Source organism: Theropithecus gelada, chromosome 13 (genome assembly GCF_003255815.1).
Source record: "Theropithecus gelada isolate Dixy chromosome 13, Tgel_1.0, whole genome shotgun sequence".
NCBI lineage: Eukaryota > Metazoa > Chordata > Mammalia > Primates > Cercopithecidae > Theropithecus > Theropithecus gelada.
The window spans coordinates 3,816,849-3,837,891 of record NC_037681.1 but is presented as its reverse complement, the minus strand read 5'-3'; the positions used below and the strand labels follow the sequence as shown (position 1 = coordinate 3,837,891).

Genomic DNA, 21,043 nt, shown 5'->3' with positions numbered 1-21,043 from the left:
CTGATTATTCTTAGCCATATTCCCATGAAAATAGCTGGTGTAAAATGTTTTCTCCACCATAATACTAGGAAGGGTAGGTTCGTGCGAGTGGTAAAGGAGAAAGTTTGGAAAGCGGGAAGACAGTAATTTCCCAACACGACCAAGTGTTACCATGTATAAAACTATCCCCAAACCAGTCATTTCCAACATGTATTTCACTTGAGTTAGCACTAACCTGCATCCATGATCTGATTGTTCTACAAATAAATGGACTCGACAAATATGGGCCAGACAGGGAGGCTGAGGATGAGCTTTCACTCACTCTTCCTTCATCAGAGCTGGCTGTTCTCAGAGCACGTGGCCACATGTGACAGCTGATGGGGCCTTAACATGTGGGACTGAGGTGCAGCTGAGGGTCTCATGGGCCGGAGTCCTCAGCCACAAACTTTGCCCTGAATTCTCCAACAGCCTCTTCTTCGGCAGACTCAGAGACCCTGCTGACCTGCTCCCCAGACAAGCAGTGCATGTGAGCAGCTGGGACACCCCAGAAGGCAGGTTTCTCTATGGGGTTGTACCACTGTGGGAAGAAGCTGTAGAGCCTGCATGCAGTAATAAACCCCAACATCCTCAGCCCCCACCCGGCTGATTTTCAGTGTGAAATCAGTGCCTGACCCACTGCCATTGAACCTGTCTGGGACTCCAGAGGCCCGGTTTGAAACAAAATAGATCAGGAGCTGTGGAGACTGGCCTGGCTTCTGCAGGGACCAATACAAATAGGTGTATCCATCACTGGACAAGAGGCTCTGACTAGACCTGCAGGAGATGGGGGTGGCTCTCCAAGGGTGACAGGCTGACAGGCCAGGAGAGTGGAGTCTGGGCCATCACAATATCCCCACTGTACCCTGAAATAATAACAGAGAAGTGCAAGGTTATATAGACACATTATGAGCAGCTTTCATGATTTCCGTTTTACAGTTACATATATTTTCAAGTTTTGATTTATATCATGAAAAGTAGACTTTCTAAAATGAGCCCATTATTTACAAGCCAGCAGGGAACTCTTTATTTTCAGGATCTTAATCAGAGGTCATTGTTCCTTGGAGGTGAATCCTGATTATTTGTAAGACAAAAATACGAATTCTCTTTCCTGGAACATAGACCATGTGCCTCTAACACATGGTTGAAATAAATATGGGAAGCTGTGGAGCACCCAGAACTCACCTTCTGACCCCATTTTCCCACGTCATATTTTTTCTGTCTTTACCAGGGAGCCAGAGCATTAGCTGCCCCAGGAGCTGAGCAGAGAGCCTCATTGTGAGAAGGTGAACTGAGGAGTCCTGGTCTGTCAAGGCAAGGTTACAGCTGAGCTTTTACCTCCTTCCCTAGGGCACAATATGCAAATCACCTAGTGGGTGCAGCAGTGTGGAAAGGGTCAATGGTGGAGGGGTATGTCTCTACTGTAAACAATGTGATATAAAACGTCCGTTGGAGTAAAACAAATATAGTTCAAGTCAAGTATGCCTGTAGCAGGTAAGGACAGGACACACTAGGATCTCCTCCCAGTGACGTGACTGAGCATCCCTGCAGCCATGAGGACAGCAGGAAACTTTAGTGGCTGCTCCAGGGAGGATGTGGCAGCCAACACTGGAGGGTCTGTGGGGCTTGAACGCCCCAAGGAGTTAGGAAGGAAGAGGCTCTGGAAGGTGCCTTGGAGAGACCTGGCCCCTGTTCACACAGAAGAGGAGCATGCACCCATGACTGAGGCCTCATGTCCTCTTCCTCAAAGACCCTCCAGGCAACTGCCTGAGCCCACCTGACTACCCTCTGTGGACACATTCCCTGGCACCACAACCTCTCCTTCCACACGGAGAGGCTGAGCTTCCTTGAGAGCTTTGTGTTTGGGGCCGTCACACTGTGCAGGGTCCCAATGAGCATCCTGCTCACAGGAGGATGTGCAACATCTCCAGGTTCCAAAGTAGTGTTTGTGATGGTGAAATCCCTTGAATTTTGGTTAGATGTGAGTCCCCACTTGTGAATACCTTCTACAGACATGTCATTCTTTGTTTTGCAAAATATTTTCTATAAAGCATCCTTTCTTTGTTTTTGAACTTTTTTTTGGTTAGGAATATAATTTTAATTGCACTACCTTTAGTCTCCACACTGGTGATTGTGGGAGTGAAATCGATAGATTTTGGGTTGGATGTGTGTTCTCACTCATGAATGGAAAAGTAAAGACTTGTCATTCTTTGTATGTGTGACAAATTCCTTGCTGTATTCCATGATTTCCTTTGTTTTGACATTTCTGCTTGGAAATACAATTTTAAATTCATTCCCAATGGGATCCATCATCTTAGAATAGACGATAATTTCTGATGTGATTCATTTCTTAACCAGAAAAAAAGATATTTTGTCCTTTTGATACAAACATTACTTTAATCATATCACCTCATGACAGGTAACTGACATGCTCATGAAAAATTCATAAATATTTTTGGAGCATTATTTTAAGTGACTCTATGCAAATCATACATTTTTCTATACCATTACTGTTAGAATATGGAAATCAGATTTATTTTTAGGTAATGACCACATTGTGTAAAAATAATACATTTACTTATTTCAAAATCTTTTATTGATTTTTATGGCAACTTAATATAAAAATTGTCATTTATCAAAACCTGCTGGATTACATCCTGCCTGGCCTTCTGCTCAGCATATCAGTGCTTCTGACATCTCCCAGACCCAACCAGTAGTCTCTGCTAGACCTCCTCGAAGGATAGAATAAGTTTCAGAAGCTCTGCTTGGCTGCTGTGATTTGACTCGGACTGAGTGACATGACTTCAGGTCTCCTTGTACAAGGACTTCATTAAACCTTTGGTGATTATAGAAGTAAAGCCCTACTCACTACATTACTTTCCTATGAGACTCCCAGTGTCACAGGCTTCACCCAGGAAGCCAGGCAGCAGTGCCTTCAACTCTGTGGTTCTTCACAAGTAACATATTTGGCCTCTTTTTGGATCCACATCATCAACTACCATATCCACCACCATCCACATCCCATCCACCATAATCAAGGGCAGTTTAATTGAACAGTAGCTGACCTCTCCTATGTTCTTTTGATGTTCCCATTCCTGCAGTCTGCCCAATCTCAAATTCTGAACTTTGGAAAATAAAACAGTTTACATCATCCTGTATTTTCTCAGTGATCCATGGAAAATACGACATTTTTAGTATGCTGCGTCTTCCAGCATATGCATTTTATTTTTAAAAACAACTTTTGAAATGTTATTAACTCCCTTTTTCTATCAGCAAGAGGTAATTGTAATCAAAGGATTTTAGTATTGGGAACTTGTGTCTGCTATGAAATTACAAAACATATTTAACACTCACAACCTTGATTTTACTGACTGTTGTCAGCCAATTCCCCCTGAGGAGAACTAGTGGAGAATCCTGTCTCTACTGTCTCATGGAGTGGAGAAGAATGGTAAATAGAAGAAGCAGGAATTTAGAAAGTGGGAAATGCCAATGTTACATATAACCAAATATTTTCTTTAAAATGTACCCCAAACTGTTAAACCCTAAGATGTATTCGAAATGTTTTGCCAGAGATGATCAATTGTCTGGCTGTTTTGCTCAATAAATTTAAACAAATGCAGGCAAGGAAGGAGGATTCAGATGAACTTCCATTCTCCTTGCCCTTTCCTCCCAATTTTTTACTCACAGGGCCCTAGAACCTCCTCATTCTCCAGTCGCTTATGAGAGTCAGCGCTGTGGCAGGAGACAAGAACATAAACAGGGCACTGACCTGGCACAATGGCTAACACTGGACTCCCAGCACGTGGGGAGGCCAAGCCAGGTGGGTGGCTTGAGCCCATGAGTCTGGGAACAGGCTGGGCAACATGGTGAAGCACCGACTCTACAAAAAAAATAGAAAAATTAGCCATGCTTGTTGGCATGCACCTGTCGTCCCAGGCAGAGTTCTCAGCAGCAAACTCTGCCCTGAATTCTCCAACAGCCTCTGGTTCTGCAGATTCAGAGACCCTGCTGAACTGTTCCCCAGACAAGCAGCACATGTGAGCAGCTGGGACACCCCAGCAGGGAGGTTTCTGTTCGGGGCTGTACCACTGTGGGAGGAAACTCTAGAGCTTGCATGCAGTAATAAACCCCAACATCCTCAGCCTCCACTCTGCTGATTTTCAGTGTGAAATCAGTGTCTGACCCACTGCCACTGAACCTGTCTGGGACTCCAGAGGCCCGTTTGGAAACCTCATAAATCAAGAGCTGTGGAGACTGGCCTGGCTTCTGCAGGTACCAATCCAAATAGGTGTTTCCATCCTCACTATCCAAGAGGCTCTGACTAGACCTGCAGGAGATGGAGGCCGGCTCTCCAGGGGTGACGGGCAGGGAGAGTGGAGTCTGGGTCATCACAATGTCCCCACTGGATCCTGAAGTAATAACAGAGAAGCACAAGGGTATATAGACACATTTTGACCAAGGTTCCTGATTTCCCTTAAGATATTGATTTACAGTTACATATATTTTCAAGTTTGGATTTATATCATAAAAAGTAAACTTTCTAAAATGAACCCATTATTTACTAGCCAGCAGGGAACTCTTTATTTTCAAGATCTTAACCAGAGCCCTGGTCATTGTTCCTGGGAGGTGACTCATGCTTATTCCTGACACAAAAATATGAATTCTTTTTCCTGGAGCATAGACCATGTGCCTCTAACACATTGTTGAAATAAATATATGAAGGTGTGGAACCCAGAACTCACCTTCCCACCCCATTTTCCCACCTCATTTTAATCCTCTCCTTACCAGGGAGCCAGAGCACCAGCAGCCCCAGGAGCTGAGCAGGGAGCCTCATTGTGAGAAGGTGACCTGAGGCGTCCTGATCAGTCAAGGCAAGGTTAGTGCTGAGCTTTTATCTCACACTCACAATGGAGGGACCTTTTTAGAGGACAGTATGCAAATCACCTGGTGGGTGCAGCAGTGTGAAAAGGGTCAGTGGTGTAGAGCGGGGATGTCTCTTCCATGAACAATGTGACATAAAAAGTTCGTTGGAGCAAAACAAACATAGTTCAAGTCAAGTTTGACTGTGGTCAAGGGAAGAAGGCTCTGATTGTGCAAGTTGGGACCTTGAGCAGGGACACATTGTGCAGTCCATGCCACACTGAGAAAGTACAAGGACCCTGACAGTGTGGAAATGTGTTTCCAGGATGCATCTCTGGGAGGTGAATGCCATCCTGCATGACTCCCTCCAGTCAATCTAGAGAAGAAAACAGCCCCGTTTCCACAAGCACTGACGGGCAGAGGACCTGCAAATGAAAAGTGCTCCTGAGCCAGTTCAAGTGTTGCCTGGTATCCGCTGTTTCCAGGGTAACTGGTGAAGATGATTCAATGAAAGTGTTAGAATCTCCCCTTCCCTGGCACCTGGTAAGTAGGCCCCAAAAATGCGCTATGGCCAAGGGCCTCACAGGGAGAATGATGTGGGTCTCTACATTTAGAGTCAAGAGCCCAGTGTAAGCAAGAGGAAATGGGGCAAGAATTTTATGCCTCAGGCAGTGAATATAAAATTCCTGGTGACCAACTGTTCAATCTGTGATATATCCCATCATAATCATCTCATATGTACAAGATTAACCAGCAGGATCTCATAGGGAAGAATTTCCTCAGTTAATGATACAGAACAAATAAGAAATGACATTGCATGATGTTTTTCTGAGTGGTGTTTAGGAAAACTCTTCTCACACAGTCTCCCTGGTCATGTGGGATCAGGTCCTATCATGGCTTCCAGGTTCTTGCCAACTCTGAGTGAGACCTGAGTCTCCCCCAGCCTGGATGTGGTGCAGTCACAGCCATGAGTCTGCAGTTGAGAAGGAAATTGTCTACGTGAGAAGAGCAAGGACTGCATCTACAGTTTTATGTCTCAGGGTAACCTGAACCTGTAACTGACATTTTCATGGTTTCACGTAAAGATGCGCACAGCTCAGGGATGTGAGTCTGCCCCACAGCGGATCATTACAAACGGTAACAATCTCATGTTTCTTCATTTTTTAGTGATGTGCTTATTATTTAATTGAACAGCTCCTGAATAATGGTGCTGATACCAAACACCATCACGAGGACAGTCACATTTCTGGAAAACAAAATCCAGAACAACTGAAAGATTAGCTTGTAGTGCTGTGTAATCTTGGGTAATTTAACTGAAATTCATATTTGATTGCCCAAGAACACATGAAATTCTAGGTAAGATTCCAGAGGAAAGCTTGGTTTCAATATCTACTGGGAAATCTACCAAAATAATCTTTTTTCCAAGATTGGAAAAGTTAATTGAATAAAAATAAAATTGACCTTTAAATATTTAACTCCATTGCAATAATGTGGGTTAAGGAGATCAAATTGTACTTAAGAAATTCAATTAGAATAAAGGCTCACAGTAAGCCGTAGTTAAACTATTTCAATTTTATTTACTCTTTTCTCATTAAATTTAGTAAGTTTTGCATATCTGACTTTTTCTTTTCTTATGTTATTAACCAATTTGAATCTCCTTAGTCTTCAAAAGTCAGACTCCTAGTTAATCACAATATTGAAAAAAGAAACATCAGAGGCTGAAGGAAAAGAAAAAGGAAACACAAAACACAATCAGCCTAACTAGATGGTGCATCATATTCCAAGTTTTAAATAATTATTCAGAAAGGGTGTTAAATAAAGAATCAGTTCTATCCATTATGTAATATAAAAACTTGAATGGCAGGGAAGTGACTAACAGGAAAAAAAAATTTGTCATGTTTTCTTTTACTAAAAGTCAATTCTTGAAAATGTTGTTTTTGCAAAGTATTCTTTGAGATGCTTGAATTTAAGATATCCTTCCTATTTCCTATGAAACTTAATAATAAATTGTTAAGAAGTCTACAAGTGTGATTTTAAAGAATCTCATAATCTGTTGCCTTATATAGTTATAAATTGTGAAATCTTGTAAAAATATTTTCAATCAGAAAAGGACTTTGAAATTACTCTATATTACCTCTAGACTTAAAGAATAATATTTCTAATTCTGATTAGAAACCTCCCTCTCTTATCTGCTGACACATTATGCCAAGGCTTTGACAACAGCAGACAAAGCTGGTCACTCCACAGTGGACACGGATCAGAAGGTGTCACAGCCACCTCCATTCAGATCTAGGTGTGCAGCAGGCCTCTGCCTCTGTGTGTCTCTAACATGAACCACGGTCACCTGAATGAGGGAGGACTTATGCAGGTGGGGTTTATTATGGATGTGTCTCCTGTTTCTGATGCGATTAGTTTGGGGTCCACAGAATTGGGAGCAACTGCATTATTCATAAGACTTGTGAAGAGAGTCTTAGAAGTGGAATTGTTTGTGTTCATGACCCTGGAGTCAGTGTTTGGGGTGGACACTGTGATCTCATTTGTAGGGGATTGGAAAGACTTGCGGCCTGAGCAAGGAAAAGAGATGGCCACGGGGCGGGGAGAGGGAACAGTCGCACACATGACTTTATTGGGTGAGACTTTCACAGGTTTGCAGAGACAAGTTCCTCCCAGCAGGAATCTGTGCAGAGAATAAGGTGCCAGGGTTGCTTCTCAAAACGATGGGACATTGGACAAGGGGCTGTGTGTCTGGGGGACGCCACAAAGCAGCACAGTGGGGAGTTTCTGGTTTAAAGTTTTCATAACTGGGGTTTATCTTATTGCTAGCAGATGTAGTTGAAATTTTTTGGACATGAAAAGTAAGTATTTTCTGAAAACGCTAAAAATATTCATCTTTGGGCTGTTTTTAAAACAATTGCATCATAAAATTTGAGCTTGAAAGAGGCCATTAAGAAGTGAACACAGTTTTGAAATACACAACATAGGGGACAGGATGGACACATAGATCGTCTTTAGCTCATTTATATATAGCACTGTTTCCAATTCTGTAGACTCTGTTCTACAGACTGTATTAGTCCAAATTGTCCAAACCAACACTACCACGGATGAGGCTGAGAAACACAGAGACCTGTTCCCCACCTGGGGCGCCATGAAGGTTCTTTTTGATTGAAGGGGAGAGTTTCTCTTTGGTTGAGAATCAAGATCAAGCCACTCACTGAGCATCCCTTGGTGAAGTTGCAGGTCCTGTGACTGGATTCCTGGCTGCAAGGCACCTGTGGTTGAAGCTATCTGTATGATCTCACCACCTGTAAATTGTCACTCAATGGAGCATCGATTCACAGATAAATACTCTGGAACACAGAGAGCTCAGGGAATGAAGGCTCCGTGAATGTGTATCTTCTGCTTCTGAGAATCCATCTCTCCAGCACTGGAAGAAACAGGGTTGTTTGTATGTTGCACCTTCAGGCCCTGTTCTAGACCTCTCTAAGCTGAACCTCTAATGTTTGAGTTATTGTTCTTTACTTTTTCTTGGAAAAAATGTTTGGAAATCCTATAAAACTATACCCACAGCTGTGGGATTAAGTGGTGAGCCTTGCCTCTGTTCTTGTTAGTGTTTTTGCAGAGCCCACCTCACCTACCAACAAACTGCACAAAGTGAAGCAATGATTCTGTTTCCTTCCTGAGCATTCTGTGTCATCACTTCAATCTCTGTCTCTGTCTTCAATTCGACTTCTCTTCTGCAGGCTTTGTTAAAATGTCTGCCTATCTCTATCTTATAAGGACAATCGTGATATCCTTATAAGATAGAGATAGGCAGACATTTAACAAAGACTTTTTATTGACCCACCTGGGCCAGGGCCCACTTGGTCAATACAGGATAATCTGCCCATTTCATTAATGCCCTTAATTTACATGTTCAATTACATTCTGATGAGAAAGCAAAATGGGCTAAAAATGTCATCTTCAAGGAAACATTCATGTTTAATGCACAGAAACTGAAGATGAAGCCTGAGTTCTCCTTCCTCATGAGAGAGTTGGAAAAGCAGGAGGAAGAGGAGCAAAGCTGGGTGCCCATGTCCACGAGGGCCTCCTGAGGCTGCTCCTGCTCAGAGAGTGGGGAAGGCGGATGAGTCAGCTTGCGCTGCCACACCAAAATCACTGGACTGGATGGCATAAACCACAGCATTTAATTTCCACATTTCTGGCGCCTGGAATATTGCAGATCGATGTCCAGCAGGGTTTGTTTTCTGGTAAAGACGTTCTTCCTCGTTTGCAGATGCCACCTTCTCACCATGTCTTCACACAGTCTTTCCATAGAACAGAAGGCTGTTAGAGAGAGAGAGAGAGGAAAATGGAGAGCTCTACGGATCTTATAAAAACATCAATCCTGCTGGATCTGAGACTCCCCATTATGACCTCAATTACATCTTTAGAGGTCCTAATTTCTACAGTCACATTAAAATTAGGGTTTCAACGTGAATCTGAGGACACAATTGAGTCCATAGTAGGTGGGACACAGCCAAGGCTGTGCTTCCGGTCTCAGAGCACGGGGCAGGTTCCCACAACTCAGCACACGGGTGGTTCCTCCCAGGTGCCACGGTCACGGGGAAAATTTGACTCTAACTCTAGGGCTCCCTGTTGATAATAGGACACCAGCACTCCTACTTTCCCAGTGTCCCTGAGACCATGGCGTTGTCTTTTGTTTATTGTGGAGTGTGTTTGCCATCTTCAGGCAGGTCTTTGACATAGCAACTTACAGGATATTTGATTCTGTGATTATGAAAATTAATTATTGATTAATTAATCATGAATAATAAATTAAAAGATACATTTATTCAGAAAAGAGGAGGGACAAATGATGAGCTTAAAAGAAAACAGAATGTCTTAAGAAGACATATTCCTTCAAACAAGAACAGTTAGAGTCACAGATTTTTAAACAAATGACTTTTTAGCAGCAATTACGAAATAGTAAATGACAACTTCAAATAAGCTACCACATATATAAGTTTATAGTCAAAATTATTTTCAAGAATCATGTAAATACATTTGCAGATTAAAACAAACAACAAAGGTGGGTTTATCAGCAGATCCACTCACTGGGAAATTTCTCAAATCTGTGATTGAGTCAAAAATACATTTGTCCCTGATGGAAAGTTTCATGGTTTTTTTTTTTTTGTTTCTGTTTTTTTTTTTTTTATCTTTAGAAGAAAACAGCTTTCTCTCCACTGTGTTCCACCTCATGCTGCTGAGGATGGCTGGGCAGGCAGTGACTGTGAGGAAGGAGGAAGGCTGTGTTCTGAGGGTGGTCGTGCCTCCTGCCCACCTGAGTGACCTCATGGAGCAGAGCCATCGACACCACCAATGGCACCTGCCTGCCTCTGCACTGACATGGCACAGACACAGAAACCTTGTCACATTTAGTCCACCATATTATGAAGTTTCTTTGTAATAAATTTGATTATGCTCTCATTCTCCTTGTATCTCTCCCCTTTCAGTTTTTGGAATCCTGTATTTTTTCACCATTTTGACTTGAGAGTATAGGCCTTTAGGATATCAGCATCATGTAGGCTGCACATTTGTTTGCTTTTCCTAAAAATATATCTAACCACCTTGAATGGGGTTTGATTTTATCTTCTGTCTCGTGGAAAAGCAGAAACTCAAGGTGACTAGGTGCTGTCAATCACAGGAGGGGTAAAGGTGACAATGGTATTGCTTAGCTCCTGTTCTTGCTACTTACATTTTATTTTCTTTTACTGCATTCTGTAACAACATTTAGGCTCAATGATGCATTAATTAGAATTTTTGAATAACATATTAAGTGTCTTATGTTTCTTAATTTGAGGGCTACGATCTAATAAATATGTATATACATTTTGCCATGCAACTTTTAAACCTAACAGAAATGACACATTGGAATTTTAATTGCACTTACTACAGAATCCGTTATCTTGACATAAATCATCTTAAGTATAATTTAAGCCCTTAGCCTGCATCAGGATCTTGTTCTATTGATTCAATCAGCCTTTTGTGTCTCTACACCGTGTTACCACATGTGACAGACGTCACTCATTACTCGGATTCATATAAATTTATTTGGTAGAAAAATCAGATTATAGATGCAGATTAGTGGTAACACAAGTGAAATTCATGTTAGAAACAACCGGTTTGGGGATAGTTTTCTACATGGTAACACTTGGTCATATTGGGAAATTGCTATCTTCCCACTTTCCAAACTTTCTCTCTCGTTTACCACTCCCACAAAACTGCCCTCTCTAGTATTATGGTGGAGAAAGCACTATTGCATTTTTAACAGAAAGCATTTCTGTTAGGTTTAAAAGTTGCATGGCAAAATATATAGAGATATTTATCTGACCTTAGCTCTCAAATAAAAAAAGCATATGAATTTAGTGTACTATTGTCAATGGAATCTATTAGGAGCATATGTTTTCTATGCATTTACAACTAAAAGAGAGGATTCAGATTTATTTTCAGGAAAAAAATAGTGTCATGTAAAAATGCATTTTTTAATTTTTTAAATCATTTTCTTATGACAACATAGTACTAAATATTTCTTCTCTAAAATACTATGTCGGCAAAAAACTTTTAAAATTCTAAGAATTTGAGAAGAGAATAAAAATCTCATATAATTCTACATTTTTCCTGTGATACCTTATGTAAACTTTATGTTTTCCATCTGAATTATTTTGTTTATTTTCAAAGTCCACTATTGGAATTGCAAGAACTCCATTTTCAGTCAGCAAAAGGTAATTGAGGCATATCAAGCTCTTTTGGTATTAGGATCTTATATTTGACATGATTTTTAAAAATCTATAAGTAGAAAAACAAAATATTTTATCTAATTTTTCTTAGCCACACTCCCCTGAGGACAACTGGTGTACAATGCTTTCTCCACCATAATACTAGAGAGAACAGTTTCATGTGAGTCGTAAAGGAGAGAGAAAGTTTGGAAAGTGGGAAATTTCCCAACATGAACAAGTGTTACCATGTATAAAACTATCCCCAAACCAGTCACTTCTAACATGTATTTCACCTGAGTTACCACTAACCTGCATCCATGATCTGACTATTCTGCCAAATAAATGGACTCAACTAACGTGGGCCAGACAGGAAGGGTGAGGATAGGCTTTCATTCACTCTCCTTTCATTAGAGCTGGTTGCTCCCCAGAGCACGTGGCCACCTGTGATAGCTGACAGGGCCTTAACATGTGGGACTGAGGAGCAGCTGAGCCTCTCATGGGCCAGAGTCCTCAGCAGCAAACTCTGCCCTGAATTCTCCAAGAACCACCTCTTCTGCAGACCCAGAGACCCTACTGACCTGCTCCCCAGACAAGCAGTGCACGTGAGCAACTGGGACACCCCAGAAGGCAGGTTTCTCTATGGGACTGTGCCATTGTGGGAGGAAGCTCTATATTTTGCATGTGGTAATATATCCCAACATCCTCAGCCTCCACTCGGCTGATTTTCAGTGTGAAATCAGTGTCTGACCCACTGCCACGGAACCTGTCTGGGACTCGAGAGGCCTAGTTTGAAACAAAATAGATCAGGAGCTGTGGAGACTGGCCTGGCTTCTGCAGGGACCAATACAAGTAGGTTTTTTCACCCCTGTATGGAAGGCTCTGACTACACCTGCAGGAGGAGACAGAGGCTGGCTCTCCAGGGGTGACGAGCAGGGAGAGTGGAGTTTGTGTCATCACAATATCCCCACTGGACCCTGAAATAATATGAAAGAAGTGTAAGGTTGTATAGACACACCGTGAGCAACTTTCATGATTTCCCTTATGATATTGATTTACAGTTACATATTTTTTTCAAGTTTTGATTTATATCGTGAAAAGTAGACTTTCTAAAATGAACCATTATTTACCAGCCAGTAGGAAACGCTTTATTTTCAAGATCTTAACGAGAGCATTGGTCATTGTTCCTGGGAGGTGAATCCTGATTATTCATAAGGCAAAAATATGAATTCTCTTTCCTGGGGCATAGGCCGTGTGCCTCTAACACATGGTTGAAATAAATGTGGGAAGCTGTGGAGCACCCAGATCTCACCCTCCCACCCCATTTTGCCATCTCATTTTGCTTCTGTCCTTACCAGGGAGCCAGAGCATTAGCAGCCCCAGGAGCTGAGCAGGAAGCCTCATTGTGAGAAGGTGAACTGAGGAGTCCTGATCAGTCAAGGCAAGGTTTTTTCAAGAGTCTTTTATCTCAGACTCACAAGGGAAGGTCCTCCCTAGGGGACAATAGGCAAAATCCCTTGTGGGTGCAGTAAAGTGGAAAGAGCCAAGGGAAGGGTGAAGGGGCCTCTCTTGTGAGAAAAGTTCCTTAAATGTCTTCTCTGTTTGGAGGGAAAACAACAGAGATAAAATCTATGCTGCATGAGTAAGATAAATTCCCTGTTCCCTTTTGTCTTCTCTCTTAGATTTCCTGTTTCTTAGCACTTCCCAGGGGCATTTTTCACTTCTCCTTAGAAAGGTTGAGATTCCATAAATAATTGATAATTCTTCTTTCTTTGTTCGTATTGGTTTGAGTCTAGAATTAGCTTTTTCAATTTTTTTTTCTTGAGGTAATACACATACCAAGTAAAAGGCTGAAATGTTAAATAGGCATCAAAGTTTTATGTATGTTCTCCATCCTGATGAATCTCTAGAATATTTCAAATTATCCAGATTCGTTCCTTGTGCACCTTCCCAGGCAACAGCTGCTCTCCCCCATCCCAATCAGGGTAACTGGAATTCAGATATTCATCACAATAGCTTGGTTTCCCTTGGACTAGAATTTCATATAAATTGAAAGAAACACACTATTTTTTGTTTTGTTTTTTTCCTGGCTTCTCGCTCTTTTCTTTACTATTTATGAAATCTTCATTTATTTCTGCGCATTCAACTTACTATCTGCTCTCATCTCCTGTGATTCTGAAAAATTTCCTCTTGAATATCTTATAGAGCATATCTGCAAGGAATCATTTCTCTTCATTTTGTTCATCAAGAAGTGTTTTTACTTTACCTTTATTTTTGAAGCATATTTTTACTGGATAATGAATCCTTGATTGAGTCCCCTCCACCCAGCATTTAAATATATAATCTCACTGTCTTCTTGCCTCTATTGGTCCCATGAACAGTTAAACAAGGGTTTTATTGCTGTTTCAGGTTTTTTTTTTTTTTTGATACATTTGAGATTTTCTCTTTGTATGTGATTCAGCATTTTAACTATAATCTGTATAGTAATGCATTTATTGATGTTTATCCTGGATAAGTTTCAATTTTTTTGATATTATAGACTAATGTGTTTCATTACTCTTGACACATTTGCCAATATTTCTCAGGTATCTCAGGTGTGCCACCTCCCAGAGATGCTGTGTGGTTATTGTCTGCATTTCACTCTACTGTGTTACTGTACATTCTCTTTTGATGTTATGTCTTAGGCAGTTTCTAGAGCAGCCTCAAGCCAGGATCTGGAGTGTGGGTGCTCTTGTAGTCCCAGCAGCTCTGGGCCTGGACAGGTCCACATGGAAGTGGCTCAGGGTCTGAGTTGCCAACACAGGATGAGGTCCTGGAGCCTGGATCTGGGATGATGCAGCGTTGGGGCTGGGAGGCAGCCCCATCCCAGGCAGCACAACAGTGGCTGCTTCTTGGGAGGATGTAGAGAGAGGGTATCACAGGATCTTCCTCTCTGGGGTGATGTACATGCCCATGGCTGCAGGTATTTTTTAGTGCCACAATCACCCGTGTCCTCTGTGGAGCAGGCTGCTGTGATCCTCATCAGTGAACACTAACGGACTTCCATTAGGAAAGCTGTAGAGTGGAGCTGCCTTGGGAGATTCTGAGATCCTCAGCTGCAAAGACTGCAGGGTCTTCCACAGAGCAGGCCATGGGGACTGCAGTGGCCCTGCCTCCTGGCTGGTAGCAATTGCCTCCTGCTTCTTTTCTCCTAGATTTCTCAAAACTCTCAGGTGTGCCATCTCCCAGTGATCCTTTCTGTACGATTATTCCGGGCTTTTTTGCCCACTGTGTTCCTGCACTTCTTTAATTGGACTCTTGAGCTCTCCAAGGGCTATTTTTCTTCTTGGAGAGTTGTCTAATTGTTGGTTTTCCTTTTATTTCTTTGTGTTTGTGGTTTTTTGGGTGGGCATGTGAAGGCTGGTATCTCCTACTCTGTCATCTTGCTAATATCACTCCCCCAGGACAACATTTTGAGGGTACCCTAGCACTATCATGGAATCATACTTGAGCATGTGGAGCTGAGAATTAGAGTATTTAGCAGGTGGGAGGAATGAATTGCTTTGGTCACAGGGTGGACTGATGCCTGTTGTATTCTCTAAGACGCCTGTGAAAAGAGCTCCCATCGTACAGTTCCTTCTAACAGCGTGATTTTGATGGTCCTCCCATTAAACCTACTGCCTTACACTTCATTTCTGCTGACTCTTGGTGGTATTGGACAGTGGTAAGGTAACACTATTTGCCTTCTGAGGCTATAAGAGGCCATTTAGGCTACATAACTTCTGTCTACTCCTTAGGAAAGGGTTGAGTGAACCAAGTCCACGTATGAATAGGCAAAGGGCCCCAGCTGAGAACTCTATATCTAGCATCAACCACCTTTGTGATGACACCTTCCCCACCCACCCTCTGACTGCATTCTTAGGAAAGCCTGGCAGGAAGCTTGGCGAGCCCAGGCAACACCCAGAACCACAGAGATGATAGACAGATGATTGCAGTTTACATGTGTCAAGTTTGGGAGTAGTTTTTGATGTTTGCATCAATATTACCCAGAATATCAACTTATAGAAGGAATATGGAAGTAGAAAGCCAACGATTGATTGACAAATGAATGTGGGTCCTTCTTATATTTCTTACAGTATTTTCGCAACTTGTCTCCATTTAACATTATGGTAAAATAAAAAGGTATGAAGAATATATGCAAATGTACAAAAGGTTATGGAAAGAGAATCAATAACTTTCCAATAAATGGAAAATTATTCCATGTATATGTATCAGAAAACTTAATTTTGTAAACATAAATCTCCCCAAATTAATTCAATACAGTCACAATCAAAAACACTGGGGATTTTTGTTAAAATTGAAACAATTTTTCTAACTCAGACAGACAAGCAAAAAAGAGGCAAAAAACAGCTACGGTAATCTTACATAAGGAAAACAAGATGGAAAGATGAACACTTCTCGATATGAAAACCTATATTAAATAACCATTTTGTGGCGGGGTACTATGATTCGTGCCTGTAGTTGCTGCAGTTTGGGAGGCTGAAGTGGGTGGATAGCTTGAGCTCAGGAGTTTGAGATCAGCCTGGGAACTATGGTGAAAACCCACTGCTACAAAAAGCATAAAAAAATTACCTGGGCATGGTCGTGCATGCCTGTGGTCTCAGCTACTTGAGAGGGTGAGGTAAGAGGATCGCTTGAGCCTGGGAGGCAGAGGTTCCAGTGAGCTGGGATCGCACCACTGTACTCCAGCTTGGGGAACAAAGCAAGTCCTTGTCCCAAAACATAACTAATTAATTTAAAAATTTAAAAATTATTGTTCTAGTGAAGGGTGAGACAAATAAACAAGTTCAATGAATTAGTGAATCTGAAACCAATTCTGCATATATATAGTCACTCAATTTACAATAGAAGTCCTACGACAATTGTCTGAAGGCACTTGTACTGAAAAAAGGAAAAATATAGACCAGGTAATTAATTAACAACACAAATTTATTTTCTCACAGTTATGGACACTGAGAAGTCCGGTATCAAGGCACTGGCAATCTCGGTGTTTGGTGAGAGCTGCTCCTGCTCCCAAGATGGCACCTTGTGAGCTGCATCATGACATGGTGAAGATGGGAGGGCCAAAGGGGTAACTCTATGTGAAGCCGCTTTTATTAGACATTAGTCTTATTCCTGAGTGCAGAGCCCTCATGACCTAAACACCCAAAGAGTCCAACTTTTAATACTGTTACCATAAAAATTTACTTTCAGCAGGAACTTTGGAGGGGACAAAAATGATCAGACGATAGCAGTCATTTAGTAGAAACAAGTATAATACACAATTATATTGGATCAATTAGATATCCATATTACATTAAAATGAATCTTAACCTGTATATTTTCCCTGTACATTGATACAAATATTAGTTCTAAATGAATCATAACCTGAAATGTACAAGTCAAAAATATAAAGCTTTTCAAAAACAGTATGAAAAGGTATTTCATGACTATACATGTAAAAAAATATATCGTAAAGAAGGTCCACAAATCACTAAGCACAAAAAAAGTTGATCAACTAGTTCTCCCCAGAAAACTCAAAAAGTCAGAATGGTTTCTTTCCTCCAAATGACTGCCTCACCTCTCCACCAAGAGTTCAGAACTGGGCTGAACATGAGCTGGCTGAAATGATAGAAGTAGGGATGGAAATAAAGGTGACTGAGCTACAGGAGTATGTTGTAATCCCATTCAGGAAAGCTAAAAGTAATAAAAAATCATTTCAGGAGCTGACAGACAATATAGCCAGTGCAGAGAAGAACATAACCAGCATGATAGATCTGAAAAACACATTAGAGGAATTTCATAATGCAATCACAAGTATTAATACCACAATAGACCAAGTGAGGAAAAGAATCTCAGACTTTGAACACTGACTTTCTGAGATAAGGTGGGGAGACAGGAGGAGAGAAAATATAATGAAAAGGAATGAACAAAACCTCTAAGAGATATTGGATTATGTAAAGAGACCCATTTTACGACTTATTGGTATACCTGAAAGAGATGGGGCAAATGAAGCAAACTTCGAAAACATATTTCAGGATATCATCTATGAGAACCTCCCCAACCTATCTAGAGAGGCCAACACTCAAATTCAGGAAATTTGGAGAAAACCAGTCAGATACTCCACAAGAAGATCATTCCCAAGACACATAATCGTCAGGTTCTCCAAGGTGAGAATAAAAGAAAAAATGTTAAAGGAAACTGGAAAGAAAGGCCCGCTCACCTACACAGAAAACCCATCAGACCAACAGTGGATCTCTCAGCAGAAATCCTACAAACTGGAAGAGATTGTGGGTTAATATTCAACATTCTCAAAGAAAAGAAACTCCAACCCAGAATTTTATATCCGTCTAAACTAAACTTCATAAGTGTGGAGAAATAACATCGTTTTAAAACAAGCAAGTGCTGAGGGAATACGTCACTACCAAACCTGCCTTACAAAATCTCCTGAAGGAAGCACTAGGTTTGGAAAGGAAAGACCATTACCAGCCACTACAAAAACACACAGAAGTACTCAGGCAAGCGACACAACAAAGCAACCACATAAACAAGTCTGTGAAATAACCAGCTAACATCATAATGACAGGATCAAATACACACATATTCACACTAACCTTAGATGCAAGTAGGCTAAATGCTCTGATTAAAAGACATGGAGCGGAAAGCTGGAAAAAAAACTAAGACTCATTGGTATGGTGATTTCAAGAGACTCATCTCACATGCAATGACACACATATGCACAAAATAAAGAGGTGGAGAAAAATCTACCAAGGAATGGAGAACAGAAAAAAGGAAAGGTTGCAGTTTCTGACAAAACAGGCTTTAAACCAACAAAGATCAAAAAAGACAAAGAAGTGCAAAATCTTCATGCTCCAGGCAGCTGATGGTGACAGTAAAGTCTGTCTCCGACCCATGACCACTGAACCCCTCTGGGATGCCAGTGGCCCTGCTGGGTGCACCATAGATGAGAAGCCAGGGAGCTTCCTCAGGTTTCCACTGATACAAGGCTAAGGAGCTTCCAATGTTCTGACGGCACCCACAGACGAGAGGGTCTCTTTACCCTGAAGACAAAGACAAGGAGTCAGGAGACCGCATCAGCATAACATCTCTGGAGGTACCTGAGATTGGAATAAAACAGGAAAGTTTTAAACTTTCCCATACAAACTGCATCAAGCGCACCATCCTCATAGTATAGCCACAGTCACTGATCTACATTGAATTATAATTACTGTTCTTGCTCAGCAGGGATGCCAGGCCAGAGGAAACAACAAGGTTGAGAGAGTTTCAGTGTAGAGCCATCTCCTCTTCCACTCACCTGGGAACTAGAGTAATAAGAGGCAGAGAAGCTGAGCTGGGGCTTCCATAAGTCTTTCTGGGTCCTAACTGAGCAGCTCTTCCCCTGAGGTCTGACCCAGGCATTGATATGGGCTCTAGACAGCAGCGTGGCTGGGAGGAACATGCAAAGAAGTATGGGAAGGGGCCGGACTTCCAGCTGCAGAGACCACCTGCCTCCTCTTCTTTGCACTGAGAAGCCCCTGCCCAGGTGATCAGGTCAGAAAGGCTATTGGCTCAGCATGGGAGTAGACCTTCTCCCCTCTGGACACACAATTTTATCCCTGTCCTCCTACCTCACCAATCACCTAGACTGAGACAGGTGGTGTTTAGTACAAACCTCTTGAAAGAAAAAATAAAAGTCTGTGGTTTCTTTTTCTCTTTTTTCCCCCAAAATGCCCAGTCGTCTTCCTTGCTGCATGATTGTACCTGGCTGAAGTCGTTGATCAGAAATTCATCTTCCATACACACGTTTCCTTTGCAGCTTATCCATCTTTTCTATGAGCCCTGAACATATTGAATTCTTTGGAAGAACTAGTAAAGGACATCACTTTGTTAGGCCAAGCCCTGTGGGTGCATGAATGATCACAGCTGCAAAGATAAGCAGACTCCAGGCTCAGACTCTTCAGCATGTGATTCCACTCCCTGCAGACAGACGATGGTGCTGTCCAGCTGGCCAGGATAAGTGGGGAATGTTATCTTCTCTTCTCTAGAGCACTCCATTCTGCACAACACAGCCATTCACCCAAACTTGATCATCTTCTGCAGCTACACTGTGGGTCAGGGCCTAGCCTCCAGCCTCAGAGCACGGAGCACAGAGCAGATTTTCCTCACAACTCGGCACCCTGGCAGCTCCTCCCAGGTGCTCCAGGTCACACATGAGACCCTGTTCCAGCCTTTGAGCTCCCTATTGACAGTGAGACACCATCACCCTTACATTCCCAGTATTTCTTAGTTCATGGAACTCTCTTTTTTTAATTGTGAAATTTGTTTGCCATCTACGGGCAGGTGTTTGACATAGCAACATATACGGTTTTTAACTTTGTAATAGTGAAAACTAATTCATTAGTTCACATAAATAATATATCAAGCTGAATAAATTGAATATTAAAAAAACCAAAGGCTAATTAAAGAGCTTAGAAAGAGTCTGAAGAGAGAAAAAAAAGACAGATTCCTTTCAGAGGAGGCATGTTAGTCACAGATGAAAGTCTCTTTTACAGATGACTTTTGAGCAGTAAATATCAACAGCAAATGACAATTTCAAATAGGCTGCCAAAATGTGATTGGATATTCCAAGTTATTTCCAAATAATGTGTAAATACATTTTCAAATTGAAACAAACAAAACCTTGAGTTTATCGTGAGATTCACAGAGTGAAAAATTTCACAAATGTGTGCTTTATCCAAAAGAACATTTATCCCTGATGGAAAGTTTAAATTTTCTTTGATCTTTAGAAAAAAACAGCTTTCTCTCCATTCTGTTCCACTCATGCTGCTGAGGAATGGGCATGGGGGCAATGACTGTGAGGAAGGAAGAAGGCTGTGCTCTCACGGTGGTTGTGCCTCCTGCCCGTCTGAGTGACCTCATGGAGCAGAGCCGCCCACACCACCAAGGCGAACCCCCTGTTTCTGACCTGCCATGGCATAGACAGAGAAACCTTGTCATATTTAGTCCACCTTATTTTAAGGCTTCTCTGTAATTGCTGATTTGATTGTCTTCTGGTTCTGCTTGGTATCCACCTTCAGTTTTTGGAATATTTTATTTTTCACCATTTTTATTTAAGAGTATAGCCCCTTGGGATATCACCATCATGTAGATTTTGAGCTTGTTTATTTTTTAGGTGTGTCCAACCACACTGAGTGGTTTTATAACTTATCCCCTGTCTCACACCAAAGTAGATTCTATAGTGACTAGGTGCTGTCAATCACATGAGGGCTAGCAATGACGATGGCTGCTCACCTCCTGCTCTAACTACTCACACTTTGTTGTCTCCCACTGCATTCTGTAATATTTCATATCTTTAAGCTTCATGTTGCTTTTAGGAGTACTTTAAAATCGCGTGTTAA

The 21,043-nt window shown here is 41.6% G+C and overlaps 1 pseudogene and 1 gene segment (V, D, J or C); both read right to left on the bottom strand.

The window, feature by feature from the left end:
* Positions 1-464: 464 nt before the first annotated feature.
* LOC112605318 lies at positions 465-1,292 on the bottom strand (annotated as a pseudogene).
* A 233-nt stretch (positions 1,293-1,525) lies between these two features.
* Positions 1,526-4,849, bottom strand: LOC112605317. The segment is given in 4 exon segments: positions 1,526-1,704; positions 1,801-1,915; positions 4,102-4,424; positions 4,801-4,849. Coding segments are annotated over 4 exon segments (666 nt in total).
* Positions 4,850-21,043: the final 16,194 nt, after the last annotated feature.